Genomic DNA, 24,811 nt, shown 5'->3' on the forward strand with positions numbered 1-24,811 from the left:
CCAGACATGAAGAATGAAACAGAAATCCAAATCCTAGAAGCCTACAGGAAGCCTAATACGCAAAATCACAAGAGATCCACACCAAGAAGATGCCCAACATATAGAACAAAGAGAGAATTTCAAAAGCCACAAGAGAAAGGAAGCAGATTACATTTAGGGGTAACCATATAGGTTAGTGGCTGATCTTTCAACACAGACTCTGAAAGCTAGAAGATCTTGGAACAACATATTTCAAATGCTGAAAGATAATGGGTTTCAACCAAGAATCTTGTATCCAGCAAACTTAAGCTTCAGGTTTGAAGATGAAATAAAAACCTTCCACGATAAACAAAAATTAAAAGAATTTGCAGCTAAAAAACCGGCGTTTCAAAACATTCTTGGCAAAACAATACATGAAGAGGAAATGAAAAATAACAATGAAAACAAACAGTGGGAGGTAGTACAGTAAAGGAAAAATTAATCAAAGAGGAAAAACAAATCAAGTTAAATAAAAACAAACAAATATGGATGTAAATACAAACCATATCTCAATAGTAACCCTAAATGTTCAAGAGACAAATAGACCACAACACAATAATCATGGGTGATTTTAACACACCTCTCTCACCACTGGACAGATTTTCCAAACAAAAGTTGAATAAAGAAACTATAGAACTTAATAACACAAGTAATAAGTTAGACTTAATTGACATATATAGAATATATCAACCAACATCAAGCAGATACACTTTTTTCTCAGTAGCACATGGATCCTTCTCAAAAATAGACCATGTATTATGTCACAGGACAACTCTTAGCAAATACAAAGAAGTAGAGATACTACCATGCATTTTATCTAATTATAATGAAATGAAATTGGAAATCAACAATAAAATAAAGAAGAAAAATTCCTACATCACATGAAGAATGAACAATATGCTACTGAATGAACAATGGGTTACAGAAGACATCAAGGAGGAAATTAAAAAAATCTTAGAGGCAAATGAAAACTCAGACACAACATATCAAAATCTCTGGGACACTATGAAAGCAAGAGGAAAATTCATTGTATGGAGTTCATTCCTTACAAGAATAAAAAGCCAACAAATAAATGACCTCCCACTACATCTCAAGCCCTAGAAAAGCTTCTACAGCAAATGCAGTAGAAGGCAAGAAATAATTAAAATCAGAGCTGAAATCAATGAAATCAAAACAAAAGAAACAATTGAAAAAACTGACAAAACTAAAAGTTGGTTCTTTAAAAAAATAAACAAGATTGACACACGCTTAGCCATGCTAATGAAGAGAAGATGAGAGAGAACCCAAATTATTAGCATATGGGATGAAAAAGGCAATATAACAACAGACACTACAGAAATATAGAAGATTATTTTGAAACGTTATACTCTAATAAAATAGAAGATAGTGAAGGCATCGATAAATTCCTTAAGTCATATGATCTGCTCAGATTGAATCAGGAAGATATATACAACTTAAACAGACCAATATCAAGCAAGGAAAAAGAAGAAGCCATCAAAAGATTACCAACCAAGAAAAGCCCAGGACCAGACGGATATACAGCAGAGTTTTATAACACCTTTGAAGAAGAACTAATTCCAATACTCTACAATCTATTTCAGGAAATAGAAAAAGAGCGAGTACTTCGAAATTCATTCTACGAGGCCAATATCACCCTGATTCCAAAACCAGAAAAAGACACATCAAAGAAAGAAAACTTCAGACTAATATCTCTAATGAATATAGATGCAAAAATCCTCAATAAAATTCTGGCAAATCGAATACAAAAACCTATCAAAAAGATTGTGCACTATGATCAAGTGGGATTCATCCCCGGGATGCAAAGTTGGTTCAACATATGGAAATTGGAAATCAATAAATGTAATCCATCACATCAATAGATTTAAAGATAAGAACCATATGATCATATCAATAGATGCAAAAAAAGCATTTGATAAAATACAGCACCCCTTTATGTTCAAAACACTAGAAAAACTACGGATATCAGGAACTTACCTCAACATTGTAAAAGCTATCTATGCTAAGCCTCAGGCCAGCATCATTCTAAACTGAGAAAAACTGAAGGCATTCCCTCTAAAATCTAGAACAAGACAGGGATGCCCTCTCTCACCACTTCTATTCAAAATAGTTCTTGAAACACTGGCCAGAACAATTAGACAGATGAAAGAAATTGAAGGAATAACTATAGGAAAAGAAGAACTTAAACTGGCACTATTTGTTGATGATATGATTCTATATCCAGAAGACCCAAAAAACTCTACCAAGAAACTTCTAGAACTAGTAAATGAATTTAGAAAAGTGGCAGAATATAAAATCAACACCCGTAAATCAAAAGCATTTCTGTATATCAGTAACAAATCCTCTGAAAAGTAAGAGGAAAACTACCCCATTCACAATATACTCAAAATAAAATAAAATAAAATACTTGGGAATCAACCTAACAAAAGAGGTGAAAGATCTTTACAATGAAAACTATAGAATCCTAAAAAGAGAAATAGAAGAAGACCTTAGAAGATGGAAAGATCTACCTTGCTCATGGATAGGCAGAATTAATATTATTAAAATGACCATACTACCAAAAGCACTATACAGGTTCAATGCAATTCCAATCAAAATCCCAATGACATTCCTCACAGAAATAGAAAAAGCAATCATGAAATTCATCTGGAAAAATAAGAGACCAAGAATAGGTAAAGCAATTCTAAGCAGGAAGAATGAAACAGGTGGTATTGTTATTACCAGACCTTAAACTATACTACAGAGCAATAGTAACAAAAACATCATGGTACTGGCACCAAAACAGGCTAGTAGACCAATGGTACAGAATAGAGGACACAGAGTCTAACCCATAAAATTACAATTACCTTATTTTAGAAAAAGGTGCCAAAACCATGCACTGGAGAAAGGATAGCCATTTTCAACAAATGGTGCTGGCAAAACTGGAAATCCATATGCAACAAAATGAAATTGAATCCCCATCTTTCACCATGCACAAAAGTTAACTCAAAATGGATAAAGGATCTAGGGATTAAACCAGAGAATCTATATCTAATAGAAGAAAAAGTAGGCCCTAATCTCCATCACGTGGGGCTAGGCTGCAACTTCTTTAGTAAGACACCTATAGCACAAGAATTAAAACCAAGAATCAACAAATGGGATGGATTCAAACTAAAAAGTTTTTTCTCAGCAAAAGAAATAATATGTAAGGTGAATAGAGAGCCTACATCCTGGGAACTAATTTTTACTCCTTAAACATCAGATAGAGCTCTAATCTCTAGGGTATCTAAAGAGCTGAACAAGATAAGCACCCAAAAAAATCCAATCAATAAATGGGCCAAGGACCACCAGGACAGACACTTCTCAGAAGAGGATATACAATCAATCAACAAATATATGAAAAAATGCTCATCATCTCTAGCAATCAGAGAAATGCAAATTAAAACTACTCTAAGACACCATCTCACTCCAGTAAGAGTGGCAGCCATTGTGAAGACAAACAACAAGTGCTGGCGAGGATGCGGGGGGGGGGGGAAGGTACACTCATACACTGCTGGTGGGACTGCAAATTGGTGCAGCCAATATGGAAATCAGTATGGAGATTCCTTGGAAAACTGGGAATGGAACCACCATGTGACCCAGCTATGCCTCTTCTTGGACTATACCCAAAGGACCTAAAAACAGCATATTACAGGGACACAGCCACATCAATGTTTATAGCAGCACAATTCACAACAGCTAAACTGTAGAGCCAACCTAAATGTCCTACAGTGGATGAGTGGATACAAAAAAAAAAAAAAAGTGGGATTTATACAAAATGGTATATTACTCAGCAATAAAAAACAATAAGATCATGGCATTTGCAGGGAAATGGATGGCATTAGAGCAGATTATGCTAAGCGAAGTTAGCCAATCCCAAAAAAACAAATGCCAAATGTCTTCTATGATATAAGGGGGGGTGACTCAAAATGGGGTTGGGAGGGAGAGCTAGGGAGGAAGATTACCCCTAGATAAGGAATAGGAGTGGGAGGGAAAGAGAGGGAGAAGGGGAATAGCATGGATGATGAAAGGAGACCCTCATCATTATACAAAATACATATATGAAGATGTGAATTTGGTGTCAACATACCTTATATATAATCAGAGATGATAAATTATTGTATAATGATGTATTTGGAATTGTAATGCAAAAAATTAATCAATAAATAAAGATTTCTGTTCTGCAAAAAAAAAAAAAGAAAAGAAACTTCTGGGATACTATCCAGTATACTATGAACATTCCAGAAGGAGAAGGAGAAGGAAAGAGACAGAAACCATTTTCAAAGAAATAATGGCAGAATATTTCCCAAATCTAGGGAAAGAAATAGAGAGCCAAGTCTAGGAACCAAAAAAGATGAATCCAAAGAGATGTATACCTCAATCTATCATAATAAAATTGTCAAAAAATTAAAGACAAATAAATTATTGGAAGAAACAAAGGAAAAATGAATCATCATGTAGAAGTGAAGCCCTATAAGACTACTAGTGGAATTCTTAGTAGAAATTTTGCAAGCTAGAAGAAAGTGGAATGATAAATATTTAAAATTCTGAAAGAAAAAGGCTTCTGGACAAGAATATTACAGACAGCAATCCTGTTTCAATAAAAAGATAAGACCCAAACCATTAAAATCAGAGATGAAAAAGACTGATACCAAAAATATACAAAAGAGGTTCATGAACAACTATGTCAATAAATTAGAAAATATAGAAGATATGGATAAATTCCTGGATATATACAACCAACCATGACTGAACCGTGAAGAAACAGAAAACTGAAGAGATCAATAATGAGTCAAAAGATTAAATCAATAATAAAAAGGCTCCTAAGAAAGAGCTAGATAGCTTCACTGCTGAATTCTACCAAACTTTTAAAGAAGAACTAGTACTAAGTTCTTCTCAAAACTATTTCAGAAAACTGAAGGGAATATTTACATACTCATTCTTAAGGCCAGTATTACTCTTGACACTAGAAATGAGAGAAAGAGAGAGAAAGAGAGAGAGAGAGAGAGAGAGAGAGAGAGAGAGAGAGAGCGCGAGAGAGCACAGACTAATATCACTGATGAACACAAATACAAAATATCCTTACCAACATACTAGCAAACTGAATCCAATATCACATCAGAAGGACTAGACACGTGACCAAGTGGGATTTACCCCAGGGATGCAAGGACAGTTCAATATATGCAAATCAATAAACATGATAAATCACATTAATAGAATCAAGGATTAAAACACATATGATCATCTCAATATATGCAGAAAATGCATTTGATAAAATTAAACATTCCTTCATGATAAAAATTCAAGATTTGGATCAAGAATGTCAATTTTTTTCCTTTAAAAATCTTTTTAAAATTTGTTTTAATTAGTTATACATGACAGTAGAATGCATTTATGCACTTTGATATATCATACATAGATGGGGTATAATTTTTCATTTTTCTGATTGAATATGTTGTAGAATCACATAGGTCATTCAGTCATATATATACATAAAGTAATATGTCTGTCTCATTCTACTCTCCTTCCTATCCCCATATCCCTTCTCCTCCCCTCTCTTCACTCTTCCTCCACTGCATCTAAAGTAACTCTATTCTTCCCTAGTGCCCTGCCCCCCATTGCAAATTAGCATCTGCATATCAAAGAAAACATCTGGTTGTTTGGGACTGCTTATTTCACTTAGCATGATATTCTCCAACTCCATCCATTTACTGGCAAATGCCATAATTTAATTCTTCTTTAAAGCCAAGTAATATTCCACTGAAAAAACATACTAGCAAACTGAATCCAATATCACACACACACACCCCACCTTTTCTTTATCCATTCATCTACTGAAGGACACCTAAGTTGGTTCCACAGTCTAGCTATTGTGAATTGAGCTGCTATAAACATTGATATGGCTGCATCACTTTAGTATGCTGACTTTAAGTAAAAAGAATGTCAATTTTTGCCATGTTTATTCAATATAGTACTGGAGTCCTAACCAAAGCAATTAAGTAAGAGGAAAAAATAAAGTACATCTTGGGCTGGGGTTGTAGTCAGTGGTAGAGCGCTTGCCCCACACACATGAGGCCCTGGGTTCTATCCTCAGTACCACATAAAAACAAATAAATAAAAATAAAGATATGGTGTCCATCTACAACTAAAAAAATGTAAAAAAAAGAAAAGAAACAAAAAAAGCACATCTTAACTGGAAAGGAAGAATTTTAAAAATTCCTATTTGCATATATTATCATAAATATTGAAAGGCCCAAAGACTCCACCAAAAAACTGTTACAACTGATAAAATCCATAAAGTAGCAGAACATATAATCAACATATAAAAATCAGTAGTATTTCTACATGCCAAGAGTGAACTGAAAAAGAAAACAAATAGTTTAAAATGGCAACAAAAGAAAAAATTACATAGAAATAAACTTTATCAGAGAGGTAAAAGATCTCTTTCATGAGAGCTGTAAAACACTTATGAAATATGATGAAAACACACAAAAAGTTACAAGATACTCCTGTTTGTGCACTGGAAGAACTGTTAAAATGTCCATAATAATCAAAGTGATCTAGAGATTCAATACAATTCATATCAAAATACTAAAATAATATTCATCACAGACACCAAAAACAGACTATTTGTATGGAATCATAAGAAACTTCAAGTAACCAAAGCAAATTTAAGCAAAAAGAACAAAACCAGGGGCTGGGATTATGGCTCAGTGGTAAAGTGCTCACCTAGCATGTGTGACACTGGGTTCAATTATAAGCATCACACATAAATAAATTAAATAAATCACACATAGACAACTGAAAAAAAAAACAAAGATATTACAATACTTAACTTCAAAATATACTGTAGCCAAGTAAGGTGATAGGCACTTATAGTACTGAAAACTAATTTGGAAGCTGAGATGGGAGAAATGTTGAACTAGAAAAGTGCTAAGGGGTGGATGGATATAATTAATACATGCTGAATATATGTATGAAAATATCACAGTGAATCCTGTTATTCTGTACAATAATGTCTTAACTAATTATGAACTAGGAGTATGGCTCAGTGGTAGAGCATCAGCTTAGCACACACAAGGCCCTGGGTTCAATATATAGCACAGAAAACACAAACACATTCACATACCCCAAAGCTATAATAACCAAAACAGCAAGGTAGAGGCATAAAATCTGACAAATAGACTAAAGGAAAAAACAGAGAATACAGGCAAAGGCACCAAGTTCATATGCTGGGGAAAGGAGAGTCTCTAATAAATGGTAATGGAAAAACTAAATATATACATGCAGAAGAATGAAACTAGATCACATCCCGTCCCCATCTCTCGTAATATACAAACCCCAACTTAAAATGGACTAAAAGCTTAAATGTAAAAATATACTACTATGAAACACTAGAAGATAATAGGGAAATGCCTCAGGGTATTAGTCTGTGCAAAGACTTTTGGATAAGATCTTAAAAGTACAGGCAGGAAAAGTAAAAATAGACAAACGTGATTATATCAAACTAAAAAGCTTTTGCACAGCAAAGAATACAATCAATAAAGTAAAGACAAAACCTGAAGAATGGAAGAAAATATTTGTAAACTATCCTCCTCACAAAGGACTAATATTCAGAATATGAGGAACTCAGCAGCAATAGCAAAAAACAAACAAAAAACCCACAAATAATCCTCTTACAAAATCAGAAATGATCTCAATAGATATTTCTCAAAAAAAGACAGATGCCCAACAAATATATATTTGAAAATGCTTAATAATGATCACCAGGGAAATACAAATCAAAACCACAATAAGATATTATATCACCCCCATTAGAATGACTTATTATCCAAAAGACAAAAAATGACAAATGCTGGTGACAATGTGGATAAAGAACTGTATTCATACACTGTAGTTGTGAATGTAAATTTGTACAGTCATTATGAAAAAAAGTATTGTGGTTCCTCAAAAAACTAAAAATTATAACTACTATATAATCCAGCAATCCTATATATAGTGGGTACATATCCAAAAGAAAGGAAAAGAAATCAGTACATTGAAGAAAGATCTGCACTCTGATGTTTACTGCAGCACTAATCACAATTGCTAAGATGAAATCAAACAAGGTGTTCATCAATGGATGAATAGATTAAGAAAATGTGGTATACACACTTAACGTAATACATAAAAGGAAGGAAATCCTGCCATTTTGGCAACATGAATGAACCTTGAGGACTTTATGTCAAATGAAATAAGGCAGATACACAGAAAGGCAAATATTACTACAATGTTCTCTCTCGTATGTGGAAGCTAAAAGAGTTCATTTTGTAGAAGAAAAGAGTGGAACAGTGGTTACCAGAGGCTAGAAAAAGATAAGGGGAAGTACAGAGAAAGGCTGTTTAGTAGGTACAAAATTTCAGTTAGGTAGAGGAATAAGTTCTAGTGCTCTTTAGCACAGGGTGACTATAGCCAATAATTAATTATATGTTTCAAAATAGGGACAAACTGTCTTGTAGCTTTGAATTTTCTCACCAAAAAGAAATGATAAATGTTTTAAGTCATAGATATGCCATGTGCTGATTTGATTACTATACACAGTATATATAATATCAAAATATCACACATTACTGCACAAATATGTACAATTAGTACGCGCAAATTTAAAAAAAAAATTTTTTTTGAAATAGTGAGGAGGATCTCATGGGACCAGAAAGGAGACCTGTGGAACAGAGAAAGGGGACCAGGGGAGAGAGGAGGGAAGAGAAATGGGAGGTACTGGGGAGTGAAATGACCCAGTTATATTGTTATATTATGTGCATGTATGAATATATAATCACCAACCCTATTAGGTAAAATTATAATGCACCAACAAAATAAAAATTTTAAAAATTCTATGAGATCTTATGAATGAAAAACAGAACTTCTAAAATGTAATGTTTGACTAGTTAAAAGAGAGGACATTGCTGAAAAATGAATCAGTGTCTGGAAAATTAAGCTAAGATTTGCCCTAAACACACACCCACACACACACACACACACACAGACAAAAAATAAAAAAGAACATATAAAAGTTAAAAGAAAAATAAGATGAACCCACAAGTTCTACTGTATAAAGAAAATAGAAGAGAGGTGAGACAATACCAAAAAAAAAAAAAGTATTTTTAGAACACTAGAAAAATCCTAAACATCAATTCTCATGTGCAATTTTTATTAATTACAAGTTAGTCCCTCCTTTTTTCTATGTTCCTTTGGTGTTTTACTATCAAATTGTAGTATTTATCTTTTAAGTAATAAGTCATAATACGAATGATTTCTCAGTTTACATATTTGTCTTTGACTACACTGACCTTAAAAATGTGCTTATCTGGGTTGGGGCTGTGGCTCAATGGTAGAGCACTTGCCTAGCATGTGTGAGGCACTGGGTTCGATTCTCAGCACCACATATAAACAAATAAACTCCACTGACAACTAAAAAAATATTTTGAAAAAATGGTCTTATCTTTTTCATTTTTAAATTCTCAGCATCTATCACAACGTCTAGCATAAGGCAGTGATAATTAATAGTTTAACAAGCTATATTGATAAGCATTCACTTGAGATTTATTTGCCATAAAGACAAGCTAACTATTCACAATGAAAGAAAATATATTAAATGCTTTTTGCATTATTTAAACTGCCACATGTAACTCTAAAGTAATAATGTATCAAATATGAAACCTCATTGGTTACTGCAACAATTCTTAAATTTCACAAAAAGATATTTACCTGTAGTTATGACTACAACAAAGGCACTGATAAATACAAGCAGAAAGTGAGGCTGCTAAGGTGTGCATTACATATACCTGGAAAAAAAAAAACAAAGAAAATCACTTTAAGTATTAATATTTTTAAGTATAATCCTTTTCAAGACCTAATATAATTAGCATTTTCAAAAAGGTGAAAAAGGTTTTGCCTCTGAAAACTATATTTTTTATAATACGTATTTCCAACTAAAGAAGTCTCACTACAAAAAATTTGCAGAAAAGAGCAGAATTTATAAAACAAAGCAATTCAAAGGCAGTAGAGTCAAACATTTGTTTTGAGGAAGAGAAGACTCTAAACATGGCATGACGGGAAGTATAATAGTAGAATCAAAGATGAAGGAATAGTTAGGTAAGAAAGTAGACTAGAATATTAAGATTCTCTGATTATTATTTTTAAGTAGGTAAAAATGGGGAGTGAATAAAAACCTAATTGTTATTTTCTATTTCAACTATCAATAAGACCTGTGAAATAAATTAAAAATGTCACATTAAATGAAAATGTAAGACCAAATATAGGAGGCAGCAAAATGATCATAATGTTTTGTAGCTTCTCCAGTACAATGCTGGATTCTTATTTCTTGATTCATTGAATCTGGGCTAGCCTATGACTTGCTTTGACCAAGAAGACACAATAGAAGTAAGATGCAAGTTCTGAATCTATGTCTCAAAAGGCCCTGCAAATTCTACTCTTACTGCTTTTAAACCGCTACCACTCTCATGTGAAAAAACCTAGGTAGGTTGAGCCATAAGGTACACAGATATTTGGTCAAACATTATTCTGGGTTTGTCTGTGTGCTCCCAGATGAGATAAATATCTGTATCAGTAGTTTGATTAAAGCATAGTACTCTACATAATATGGGTAGGGATCATCCTATCAACTAGAAGACCTGAAAAAAAAAAAAAACCCTAAATAAGAGGGAACTCCTCTTGCCTACTGCATTAAACCCAAAACTGAAATATCAGCTCTTCTTGTGTCTTGAACCCATTTGCTTTTAGACTGGCAATTATACTACAGATTTTCCTGGTTCTCAGATCTTCAAACTGGGACTCTCTTACTTCTGTCTGTCTCTCTTTCTTTCCTCTCCCCTACATAAACTATTGCGATTCTGTTTCTCTGGAGAACCTGGAGTAATGCACTAGGCTTGTCTGAAGGAAGCCGAGACACAGAAAACTCAGATTCCTGCATCAGCCCTGCCAACCACAAAAATGTCAATGTGGCCACTTCAGGTCATCCACAGTTGTCAACTCACCAGCTGCCTAGATGAATGAACAGTCCATAGACCAGCCTATCTGGGCCAAACCAGAATAACTGACAAGCCAACACATAGAACCATGAGAAAAAAATAAATAAGAACTTTTTAAAGCCATTAATGTTTCAAAGTCATTCTTAAGCAGCAAAAGTTACTTAAGGTAGCAAAAAATAATGGAGTGGTACATAGTTATGCTATAATTAAACTGTATACATGTGTGCATGATATTGGGGATCAAGCCCAAGTGTGCTCTACCAGTGAGACAAATCCCCAGTCCTTTATATTTTCTATTTTGAGACACAGTCTCACTAAGTTGCCAAGGGTGGCCTTGAACTTGCAATCTTCCTACCTCAGTCACCCTCCTTAGCTGCTAAGAGTAAAGTTTGGCTAAAATGAACAGTCTGACGGAACTTAAATTCCAAAACATGTAATAAGCACTACAGGCATTTATACTACAAAGCAGTAAAGGAAGAGAGGTGACAAAAATCAAATTATCAGAATTAAATTATTAAAGAGGGTCCATTATCAGGCAAGGAGAAAAATCTGATTTTTTTGGTGTGTAAGTATGCGTGTGTGTGCGCGCGCAAGCGCCGGGGATTGAACCCAGGGCTTTGTGCATGCAAGGCAAGCACTCTACCAACTGAGCTATATTCCCAGCCAAGGAGAAAATCAAATTGGTGTGACATTATAACCTTGGAGGTGGGCAAAAACCACATGATAGACTATGAGGTTAAAAAAAAAAATCCAAGGAATATGCAGAGATAATCAAAATCAGCTATTCCAAAGGATTTCATATTTCAAGAGTAAATATGAAACATGAAGTGTGATATCCACAATGAATAAAGTGGAATAATTATGGATAAGAGGATATGATAGTTATGCATTAGAATCACTGGAGGAATGTCTTAAAAATATACATATTCATGGGATTTTTCACAGACTGATTTAATGAGTTTGGAGTAAACGTAAGAACTCAAACTTTTAACAAGCACTGCAGGTCATTCAGCTAACCTAGAGGAATGATGGGGCAAGATACTTCACCCCATTGTCCTTAAAAAATGTAATCCTTTAAAATTAACAAATAAAAACCTTACTTTCCATTAGTACTTTTATACCAAAATATTAAGTTTTTGTCCTTCAAAAACAATCAGTATTTTGGCTAAATGTACTACTTAAAGAATTACATATTTACATGTTTACCTATTGCTCTCATCATAATGAAACTAACTAAAACTAAATAACTAGCATTTTTATTTTTTAAAAATATATTTAAAAGAAACTGAATATACTATTGGGTACAAGTAACATAATAAGTCTGATCTGCACCAGAAGTTTTCTTTCATAAGAATCAATATAAACTTGGTAACAAAACAACTGCTATATCTACTGTGATGTTCAAATTTTCTTTTTTTAAAAAAGGATTAACATTTATCTTTCACTTTTAACATCACATATAGGTGAACTAAAAGTTTAAAATCAACCATACTTACTTTATTGCTTTGGCTGTCAGGATGAGGTGGTGAATCAAAGTTTATTATGGCATGTAGAATATCATGTGTCAGATTACTAAGGTGCAATAATGGATTGGCAACTACTGTTTTGGCACTGGCTGTACAAGCAAAGAGGAGAGGCACTGAGGTTTGCTCTGACAGAGGGCTAGGAAATAGTGGTTCTGATGTTTCCTTAAAAACAAAGAAGAAAAAAATGTTAAAACTATTAAAAAACTATTTCTAGTTTTAATTCATTATTTAGGTAATTCAGGAAATTCTTTGAAAAACTTTAAACAACTGAAAATTAAAATAATAACAGAATTTACAGAGTTAGAACTTGAGATGGTCAACATTCCAGCAATCATATTTAAAAAATGATGAAACAGCCAGGCACAATGGCACATGCCTGTAATCCCAGCAGCTGGGGAGGCTAAGACAGGAAGATTGCAAGTTCAAAGCCAACCTCAGCAATGATGAGGCGCTAAGCAACTCAGTGAGACTCTGTCTCTAAATAAAATACAAAAAATAGAGCTGGGGATGGGGCTCAGTGGTCGAGTACTCTGAGTTCAATCCCTGGTACCAAAAAAAAAAAAAAAAAAGAAAGAAAAGAAAAGAAAAAGAGAAACGATGTCCCTTTGTAATAAAGAGGAGCTAATCACTTTACAAGATAGTCATGTAAAGACTGTTGAGTGTGAATTAAGCAAGTCATGAATAGCACGATAGAGAATTGTCCTCCAATTGCAATATATTCAGAGCTCTAAAATTCAAAATTTGATGGGCTACAAAAAAAAGGAGCATTCCTTAAAGCAAGTATAATTAAGAAAAGCAACAGTTTTAGTATTCAAAACTAGAAAATACAACAACAAAAAAACTATTTCAGAGGTGTCTATTTTTGATTGATTAGAAGTTACATACCTGTTGGGATTCTTGCAAAAGCAAAATCAGTTCCATTCTCACAGATGCAAGACCCCCACCGTGGGAGCCATGAAGTATGCAGTAACTAAGAAACATTCTCAACAGTGACTGGTATTTCAAAAGCCACTGTCTTTTTTCCTGAAAATTTTCTCTCAGTTGTTTCACTTTTATTTGATGATGCAAATCATCAGAATCCTCATTTAATCCGAATTCATCTCCATTGTTGTCAAATGTACTCTGTAGTTCTTTTGCATCAGAGCAAAAGTCACAAGTCCTCTGAAGAGCTATCACCTCTTTTTCAAGCCAGTGGTATAGCTGGTAACGCAATTTTCCACCATCTATTTCATAGCCAGTAGATAAAGTACGAAGTTCTACTGTGAGAATTTTTAAACATGCTCTAAATTTTAATTGAACAGCAATTATATCTTCTGATGGATTTAACACATCATTTTCATCTAGTGTGCTGAAAGATTCTGTGTAATTACTTAGTTCATCTAATTTTTTATCTATTTTTCTCTGTAGAGGTTTTAGTTCTTTCAATGAAATAGGAAGATCCTCATTTTCTTCATCATTTTCACTATCCCATTTTAACTCTAAAGAGTCATCTTGAAACATGACACTTGGTTGGCTCCAATCAAAAGAGAGAGTGGAGTTTGATTGTTTCTCTGAGGAACCCTCAGAAGAAGATTCAAAACCATTCATCAGTGATTGTGACCAATCAACAGCTGAAGACTTATCTTCCTTTGTATTCAATTTTAATGGAGAAGAATCTTTACTAGTATCGAGAAAACTAGATGCTCTACAAAGAGGTTTTGTTTTCTTGATGACTTTAGGCATCTTTGATAATACTTCCAAAGCCAACATAGGACAGCCAGCATTTAGATGAGCACTAGCAGTGGTGAAAAATAATCTTCTTTCACTTAAATTAATTGTTCCTGCCAGTTCACTTTTTCCTATTAAACCCATGTGTGTGGAAAATGTATCAGATGATCCAAAATGACGTCTCAGCAAAAGAGGATGTGTTCTCAGATAATTGTAGAAATTAAAAACTGCAGGATTACAGGCTGACATCATTACTTGATCTGAAAGTAAATTCATTTCATGAATCAAGAAAAGTTCTTTAAGATCTCAATGGGGGTATTTATATCATTGTCCCTTTTCTTTACCATGGAACCTTTACCTGACCTTTAGACCAATTTTTATTAATAGACCACACAAATCCATGGCATTGAATAAACAAGAACACAAATGTAATAAAAATGTTCTAAAAACAGTAGAAAAATAAAAGTTATGCTGATTTCCCACTAACACAAACCTCTTCAGGTAATAGTTCTTTTTCTCCTGTTGCCCTAGACATACCTCCTCAGTCTGCTTTGCTAGTCCTGCTCATCTTCTCTACCTTTCAATGATGAGCACCTTAGGGTTCAGTTCTCGATTTCTTTTTTATTTTTTATTTTACTCCTTGAGTTGAACTAACATATTTCCATGGCTTTAAATACCTTCTATATGCTGATAATATGCACATCTCTATATCTAGTCCCAACTTCACTCTGAATATCTAAATTCCTATCTAACTTCTAAGGTCTACATTCTATTTCCACTTAGATTTATAAATCTTGCCTCAGAACCTATTTTATTTAACATGCCATATGCAAAAATCACTTTTTTTTCCTTGTTTGCAGTATAGGGGATTGAACCCAGAGCTTGTAGATGCCAGGTAAGCACTCTATAAATGAACAGCCTCCTCAGATCTTTTGATTTGTTGAGACAGGGTGTCATTAAGGGTCTCACCATGTTGCCCAGGCTAGCCTCAAATTTGTGATCCTAAGCCTAAGCCTGCTGAACAGCTGGGATTACAAGTGGACACCAGTGGGCCCAGCTGCCACAAATTATTTTTTACCTAGATATTCTCTGTCCAAAGTTCATCTTATTAGAGAAGGCTTCTTGATAGAAAACAATTCCTCATTTATCTACTGCTCAATCTACTATTCAATCTAAGAAGCCAGAAATTAGCCTTGATTTCTAATTCCTTCACATTTTATATCCAATCCACTCTTGGCTAGCCAAACTTAAAATATCCCAAATCCAAATACTTATCACTGCCTCTATCCCAATCACCCTGGCCCACGCCACTATTATCTTTTGTGTTTTCTTCCAGAAGAATACAGGGTTAACTGGTTTTAAAAGCATCAAAATATATATACATACCTATGTGTTTGTGTGTATAATTTATACAATAATAAATGTAGGAACAAAAAAATGACTTATTATTTTCCCCTTCAATACAAAGAGGCCAGTTTGAAAATCTTTAGTTTATGATTTATTTATTGTTGTATATTTTGTTTATATTCAAACTGTATCCTCTGTTCACATGTTTATTTTCTAATGATACCTCACAGACTGAACTTAAAGGCATCTCCTGGAATCCATAAACATTAAAGCTTTGAATTAAAAAAAAAAAGAAAATTTTTAGCTCAAATGGTGGCTGGGAGACTTGAAGAACTAAGTCTCATGGCTTTATAAGGTGATGTTTTCTGATTAAATGATGCCACACAGGAAGTGATGAACTAGAAGCTTTTCTAGTTAGTATTCCAAATGACATGTCACCTACTGTACCAGCTACCAGATACAATTCAATCCTGGAAAAATATTCACAAAGTAAAGCCCATGATTTTATATGAATTTACATAAAGAATTCCATTTTATACTAGCCTCCAAGAAAGCTTTAGCAAAAAAAAATTTCTACAAAAGTCCAAAGTAGAGCTCCAAAGGATACACTTAAAAGGCCCTCTACATTACTTATCTCATGAACAAGATAGTCAACAGCTTAAGACCTTCTAATCACATCACTTAAGTAAACTTTGTTTATGTGAATACATCTTTTACCATAATTCACAAAACACCATAAATTCAACTTACAAAACTGGCTTTACATCCAAAAGTATTTATATTCAAATGTTGATAATATATTTGTGTTCAATAAATCCATTTGATAAAAATATAAAATCCAATGTTCTTGGTTTTCAAAGGACATATCTTTCTGAAAAGTAAAACTATACATATAATCCTATGTCCCAAAGTAAATCATAAAGTCATAATGCCCATAAATTTGTTTTCTACTACCCTTCGTGCCCAACAGTGGTCTACACAGTCAGCAAATACTAATAATACTTGTAATTGTTAACCTCTTAAAAGTATGACTTACCATCATTCTCTCTGGTAGGTTGCTTTATTAATGTTTCCAAAGCACCACTATAATCTTCCAAAATCCAATATGCCATACTCCGTAGAAAAGGATCATAATGCATATTTATATGCAAAGAACTGAATTCATTGACGGGAGAATCAATTCCCAAAACCTTTTTACGTAAAATAGATTTATATGTTGCAGATATATCAAATTCAGATTCATAGAGTCTTGCTATTACAAGAGCCAACTGAATATCATTCAGTTTTTCAAGACATACCTTTAAAAAGAGAAATACTATTTATAAATAAGCACGGGCACCTTTCATTTTAGGATAAACTCAACTTTCTAACAACTAGAAAAACACAAGGCTTTATTAATCTCCAAAATTACCAAAGAAGGATAAGAAGAAACAAAATATATATTGCCTGTTTTAACAAATCCACTAGGTAAGAATTATGTTAATATTTCAAAATCTATTGGCTATTACTAAATACTTATTTGCAAAAAGATTTAGCTGAATGAGGAAATAGCAAATAATTCTAAACAATGTCAATGCAAGTCATATATTTTATAAATTTACTCTCAAGAGTATATTCTCTATTCACCCCAGCAGAGTACAGCATTTCCAAATTAAAAAGTTGTCTTGATTCCTGTATAAGACTCTGAGCCAAAGGATACTTTGAGACAGAAATGGCAAATCTATTCATAATTTTTTAAGGTTTACAGAGAACTAATCACTGAAGAACTTTCTAAGGTTCACCAACTAAGACAGAGTCAGATAAACATTTAAATATGTTTAAAGTGAAAAAAGAGATCTTTTGTTTACCTGTTCATGTTTTAGGAGTCCACATAAACTATTTATCCTACTAACCAACCAGTGCAAGCTGGTTTATCCTAATTCTGTATAAATACTATTCAATCTAAGTGACAAAATTTTTAAAGCCACTATTAAAGATTATCAGTTATTTCAGTTATTTAGGTTTGGGTTGTTATCTACTAAAGCTGAAATTAAAATATAAAAATTTAAGATCCAGATAAAGACAGGCTGGGGTTGTGGCTCAGTGGTAGAGTGCTTGCCTGGCATGTGTGTGGCACTGGGTTTGATCCTCAGCATCACACAAAAATAAATAAATAAAATAAAGGTATTGTGTCGGTCTGCATCTAAAAAGTATTTTTAGAAAATCTAGATAAAGAGCTTAGAAGGATGATAATGCAATGTTTTTTAAAAAGTTTTATTCATTACCTCAATTGCATCTCTGAGGCAACCAGCTAAAAGAAAAAATGCTGCAGAATGTTCAAATCTTTGTTTGCCTAGCAAAGAAAAGGCATTCTTTAAAGCTGCTTTACGCCACCTCTCCTCTTCGAAATTGTGTCCAAAAAACTGTGTCATCCTGGTATCTTTTTGAGATCTATAAAGGAAAGGAAAGTAGGTAAATCTTGGAATATAATGTTTCTATATCCGAACAATCTTCTAAAGTTAGGACTTAAAAGTTAGAACTTGATAGAAACATTTGCCAGTTCATAATTTACTATGTATCTGCTTTACCTAGTAAAAAACGAATACTTTTCCATCCATATCTCTGAGATTACGTAAAAATTTTCTTTCAAAGAACATTGCCATTATTAAATTAAGGCAAAATAATAATTATATAATTATATTAATATATATAATATACATAATAATTATATTAATTATATAATTAATTTTATATTCATATAAAATAATATTAACTTCTGTGCTACTTTAGCATTTAAAATCATCAATAACCTCTTCCTCTTGTCCATCAAAGGATGACTTTGGTGATCAAACTCTAACAAATTTCCCCTACTGAAAACAATCCTGAAAGACCAGTCTCTCAGAAATGGATTTGACATTATGGTTTTCTCCCAAATATTGTCATGCAAATCACTTGGAACAAAATCCAAAACAAATGGTGAACTATTTATGGTAATCTCCCCCTGCTGTGAAGAATGAAAGAGAAAATTCTAAATGAATTCAGCTTGGAATAAGATAAGCACCCAAAGGAGGGAGGCAGTTTTAATGGATCTACTAGCCCATGAGAACTCAATGAGGCAGACAGCAGATGCTTGTTCCAGATTCCACCAATTCATCATCTTCCCCACACCAAATGCAAGTTGTTGGCTTTCGTATCATAGAAGTACCTTGAGAAGTTCTTAAAATAAGAAAAAATACATTTCTGGACTGATAAATCCCAAAACAAACAAATGTGACCTGATCAGGTTTCTCCCACTTGCAGAGAACAACTAAGATTTTTTCCTTTGAAATATCTTCCTAAACACAAAAATAATTAAAAATCTACATGAATCAACATCAACAAGAATAAATATTACTTTATGCATTTACTCCTAATGAAGTTTTTTTTTTTCTTTTCCTTACCTATATAAGCCCCAAATCACAGCTTTCTTTTTCATTGCAAGGTAAAAAACGGCAGCATCTAAAGGATCATTTTTTCTATAAAAGGCTGCTTTGGCTACCTATAATAAGAAAAATATTGTTCAAACTTTCACAGAAATAAGTTGTAAGTCAACAAATAATTGCCTTCACATATTAGACTGGCATATGTTATCTATTTCAATGTTAAATAAATCTTTTTAATATATGCTATGAATATATGTGTATACATACAAACAAATAAAAGTAACATGATACTGAAGGATACAAAGGGGAGGTAACAGGACTACTTCCTTTTATTACAAGCTCTTCTATACTATTTTATTTTTCTAAACATGTACTATTTTGTACAAGTCAGAAATATACCATTAAACAAATGTGTCAACTAGAATTTTAGGAATTAAAATGTAAATTTTTAAAAATTATATTAACATTTTGAAAAATAAGGACTATTTGAAAGTATGTTGTTGCTCTCAAAACAAAAGGGAATAATTGAGAGCAGAGAAAATATGGACTGTCATTTAAACAAATATCCAAAATATATCAATTTATTTTTACACCAAAACAAAACATGCTTACTTTTTCTATGCATTTGCGTAAGATGCGGGTATTCCGGACCCACCATCCCACACCCATTGCTCTTAGTTCAGACCAAGTGGGATCATCTTTCTGCATTGCTGGCAACATGTTTAACAGTTCTTCTTCTGCTACTGAGTGAAATGCCCAAGCAAAATGACTAGTAGACAGGCCTGAAGAAATGTCAAAAATGTTTATAAGAAATATGAATATGATATAAAACGATTACCAGAAATGTGTATTACATATTTGCAGTAAAAATGTATGAGTTTTTATGAGATTCACAACTATACCTAAATCTTTAAGAGTGCTAGAAGTTGAGTAATTTATTATTTTTGGTTTTCCAAACAACTGTGGCACTCCAATGAGCATATATTTTGTACATATATTTTTTTGAAAAAACACAATAGATATTTATGGCAAATGCCACTTGCCATTGTGCTACAGTATTTTTATTCTCTAGCAATTACCCATGATCCTTTTAAGACAAGGAGAAACACTTTAAGCCAGTATTCTATATTGGTATGCTTCCCTCCTCAAAGCTGCTTCTTACTTTCCTCTGGTCAACATTTGTTTTATGGACTTAATTCCTTAGAATTAAAAGATATTAAGTAAATAGTATAGTTTAATGAACTAAGCACAGCACTGCACAGACTCCAGAATTTAATGCATACATTAAATTCCAGTTTTACCACTAACTAAATATATAAATGTAGGTAAATAATTGAGTTTCTTCCTGTCTCAGTTTCTTCATTTTTTTTTAAAGAGAGAGTGAGAGAGGAGAGAGAGAGAGAGAATTTTTTTTAATATTTATTTTTTAGTTCTCGGCGGACACAACATCTTTGTTGGTATGTGGTGCTGAGGATCGAACCCAGGCCGCACGCATGCCAGGCGAGCGCGCTACCACTTGAGCCACGTCCCCAGCCCAGTTTCTTCATTCATTTATAAAATGGGACTAATCATGGAACTATCGTATTACATAGCTTTAAAGATTAAATAAAATAATATAGCTAAAGAACTCAGAATACAATTTGGCCCATAACAGTAACACTCCTATGTTCATAGCAGCATTACTCACAATAGACAAAATGTGGCACCAACATAAATACAACAGATGAATGGATTTTAAAATGTGGCTTATATCCATAATGAAATACTACTCAGCCTCAAAAAGGAAATTTCTGCAATATGTAACAACATGGTTGAACCCTGAGGACATAATGCTAAGTGAAATAAAGTACCCACAGAAACAAATATATTTCATGAGTCCACTTTGCTGAGGTATCTGACATGGTCAAATTCATAAAATCAAAGAGAGGAGTGATGGTTATCAGAGGCTGGGAAGAGGGAAATGTGCAATTACAATTCAGGAATCCTCAAGTTCTGTCAAACAAAATGAATAAATCTAGAGTTCTGCTACACAAAATTGTACCTATAGTCAACAATAATGTATTGTTTGCTTATAAATTTGTTAGGAGAGATCACATGTTGTGTTCTTACCACAAGAAAAAAAAAGAATACCTTTGCCACAAAATCATAGGGGGAAAAAAAAGATGATAATATAGGCAGAGAAGTAGAGAGAAAGACAAACTGATATTGACTCTAACAAAACCAAAGGAAAAGCTAAAAATGAAAATAGAAATTAAGGATGTCTTTGACAGGCTCATCAACAGACTCAACACAGTCAAGGAAAGAATATGTAAGCCTACAGTAGAACAACAGAATTTTCTCAAACTAAAATGGAAAGAAAAAATTCAATGAATGAAATCAGAACAGGGCATCAAGAACTAATCAAGGCTAATTGCAAAAGTCCTACCATAACTATAATTGAACTAGTAGGAAAAACAAGAGAGAAGGAGATAAAATTTTTCAAGTTATAACCGCTAAGAACATTCCCAAATTAATCACAAATTGTTCAGAAAGCAATGAACAGGTTGTATTATCCCAAATACCAAATACACCTATACATATTACAGAAAACCAAAAACAAAAGAAGAATTTCAACAAGAGCTAAAACACAAATAAAAAACAATAACCACTTTACCCATAGAGGAACAAGGGTAAGGTTTAGAGTAGATTTCCCTTTGGAAAGGATATGAACAAGAGAACTGAGTGAAATATTTAAAGTGCTGAGAGAAAAAAAAAAAACTATCAAACCAGAATTCTAAAGTCAGGTAAATTATCCTTCAGAGTTCAATGAGTTAAAAAAGTCTTTCTCAAGGGTAACAGTAAGGGGGAATACAATCAAAGCATGTAATGTCACACATGTCATAATAAAATCAGTTATTTTGTACAATTAATATGTACTAATAATTATAATAAAAAGGGCTGTGGTTGTGGCTCAGTGACAGAGCACTTGCCTATCATGTATGAGGTTCTGGGTTGGATCCTCAGAACATAAAATAAATAAAGGTATTTGTGTCCATCTACAAATAAAAAACCTTTAAAAAATTTTTTTTCTATTTAGTTATACATGACAGAATACATTTTGACACACTGTACACAAATGGAGCACAATTTCTCATTCCTCTTGCTGAACATGTGCAGGGTCACATCAATGGTATAATCATACATGTATAAAGGGTAATAATGTCTGTCTCATTCCACCATCCTTCCCATACCCACAACCCCTCCTCTCCCTTCACTCCCCTCCACAAAATCCAAAGTTCCTTCATTCTTCCCTACTCCTGTCTCATTATGAATTAGCATCCACTTATCAGAGAAAACAATGGACCTTTGGTTTTTGGGGTTTGGCTTGTTTCACTTAGCATGATAGTCTCCAGTTCCATCCATTTACCATAATTTCATTTTTCTTTAGAGATGAGTAGTATTCCATTGTGTATATATACCATATTTTCTTTACCCATTCATCTCTTGAAGGGGACCTAGGCTGGTTTCATAGTTTAGCTATTGTGAATTGAGCTGCTATAAACATTGATGTGGCTGTGTCCCTGTAGTATGCTGATTTTAAGTCCTTTGGGTATAAACCAAGGAGTGGGATAACTGGGTCAAATGGTGGTTCCATTCCAAGATTTCTGAGGAATCTCCATACTGCTTTCCTGAGTGGTTGTACCAATTTGCAGTCTCACCATTAATGTATGATTGTACCTTTCCCCTCACATCTTCTTCAAGACTTATTGTTGGTTGTATTATTTTTTTTTTAACTTAACTACTAGGCACTATTTTTTATTCTAATTTGTTATAGATATGACAGCAGAATGCATTATAATTCATACTGCACATATAGAGCACAATTTTTCATATCACTGGTTGTACAAAGCTTGTATTCTTGATAATTGCCATTCTGACTAGAGTGAGATGAAATCTCAGTGTAGTTTTAATCTGCATTTCTCTCATTACTAGAGATGATGAGCATTTTCTCATATATTTGTTGATGGATTGTATTTCTTCTTCTGTGAAGTGTCTGTTCAGTTCCTTACCCCATCTATTGACTAGTCCTTTTTTTTTTTTTTTTTGGTGTTAAGTTTTTTGAGTTCTTTATATATTCCTGGAGATTAGTGCTCTATCTGAGGTGCATGTGCTAAAGATTTTTTCCCAATCCATAGGCTCTTACTTCATGTTATTCATTGTTTGTTTCTTTTGCTGAGAAGAAGTTTTTTTTAGTTTGAATCTAAACCATTTAACCATTTATCAAATTCTTGATTTTACTTCTTGCTCTTTAGGAATCTGGTTAAAGAAGTCAGGTCTTAAGCCAACAAGGTGGAGACTTGGTCCTACTTTTTCGTCTATAAGGCACAGGGTCTCTGTTCTAGTGCCTAAATCTTTGATCCACTTTGAGTTGAATTTTTTAAAATATTTTTTTAGTTGCCAATAGATTTTATTTATTTATATGCAGTGCTGAGAATTGAACCCAGTGCCTCAAATATGCTAGGCAAGCACTCTATCACTGAGCTACAACCCCAGCCTTGACTTGATTTTTGTGCAGGGTAAGAGACAGAGGTTTAATTTCATTTTGTTACATACAGATTTCCAGTTTTCCCAGCACCACTTGTTGAACAGCCTATCTTTTCTCCAAGGTATGTTTTTGGTTCCTTTGTCTAGTATGAGATAACTGTATTTATGTGGGTTTGTTTCTGTGTCTTCTATTCTGTACTACTGGTCTACATGTCTGTTTTGGTGCCAATTCCATGCCGTTTTTGTTACTATAACTCTGTAGTACAGTTTAAGGTCTGGTATCGTGATGCCTCCTGCTTCACTCTTCTTGCTGAGGTTTGCTTTGTCTATTCTGGGTCTCTTATTTTTCCAGATGAATTTCATGACTGCTTTTTCTAGTTCTGTGAAGAATGTCAATGGGATTTTAATAAGAATTACATTAAATCTGTGTAAGACTTTTGGTAGTATGGCCATTTTGACAATATTAATTCTGCCTATACAAGAGTGTAGGAGATCTTTCCATCTTCTAAGGTGTTCTTCAATTTGTTTCTTTAGTGTTGTAGTTTCCATTATAGACATCTGTCACCTCTTTTGTTATGTTGATTCCCAAATGTTTTTTTTGAGGCTATTGTGAATAGTTTTCATAATTTCTCTTGCAGTGGATTCAAAAAAATTTTTTAAAAATAATAATTATAATAAAAAATTTTTCTCAAACACACTGATGAAATCATTGCTCATAAATATGCTCTACAAAAAAATCTTAAAAGATGCTCTTCAGGGCTGGGGTTGTGGCTCAATGGCACAGCACTTGCCTTGTACATGTGAGGCACTGGGTTTGATCCTCAGCACCACATAAAGATATTGTGTCCATGTATAACCAAGAAAAAAAAAAAGGTGCTCTTCAGAAAAAGGAAAATGATATAGGTCAGAAACTTGATTCTACATAAAGAAAAAACAAGCAATAGAAGAGGATTAAGAAAACATTAAATAAAACTTATTTTTTAATAAGAATATATTTGGTTATTCATGCACATGTGCATATTTTATGTATATGCATATGCTTATGTGTAAGTGAAATTACTGGCAGCTATGATTCAACAGATAAGAGAAAAAATAACAATTTTGTTGTTATAAAGTACTCATATTATCCATGAAAAAGTATAGTGTTATTTGAAAGTGTACAATGCAAGTTTTAGGGCAACACTAAAAAAAAAAAAAAAAAAAAAAGTAAGTACAGCTGCTA

General features: G+C 33.3%; 1 protein-coding gene across 7 annotated transcripts in view; it reads right to left on the minus strand.

Moving 5' to 3' along the window:
• The window catches only part of Dmxl1 (Dmx like 1), a 163,450-nt gene that overhangs the window by 72,171 nt on the left and 66,468 nt on the right, over positions 1 to 24,811 (minus strand). For all 7 annotated transcript variants that reach the window (XR_005728517.2, XM_040273548.2, XM_040273549.2 and 4 more), the window contains exons 20-26: positions 19,678 to 19,847; positions 19,084 to 19,181; positions 17,929 to 18,094; positions 16,701 to 16,962; positions 13,496 to 14,577; positions 12,581 to 12,772; positions 9,802 to 9,878 (exon numbers count right to left, since the gene is read on the minus strand). Coding sequence is in view for 6 of the 7 variants with exons in the window: in XM_040273548.2 (XP_040129482.1) it covers positions 9,802 to 9,878; positions 12,581 to 12,772; positions 13,496 to 14,577; positions 16,701 to 16,962; positions 17,929 to 18,094; positions 19,084 to 19,181; positions 19,678 to 19,847 (2,047 nt within the window). In the remaining variant the exon portion in view is untranslated. The remainder of the gene's footprint in view (positions 1 to 9,801; positions 9,879 to 12,580; positions 12,773 to 13,495; positions 14,578 to 16,700; positions 16,963 to 17,928; positions 18,095 to 19,083; positions 19,182 to 19,677; positions 19,848 to 24,811) is intronic.

The sequence above is a fragment of the Ictidomys tridecemlineatus genome, chromosome 1 (assembly GCF_052094955.1).
Source record: "Ictidomys tridecemlineatus isolate mIctTri1 chromosome 1, mIctTri1.hap1, whole genome shotgun sequence".
NCBI lineage: Eukaryota > Metazoa > Chordata > Mammalia > Rodentia > Sciuridae > Ictidomys > Ictidomys tridecemlineatus.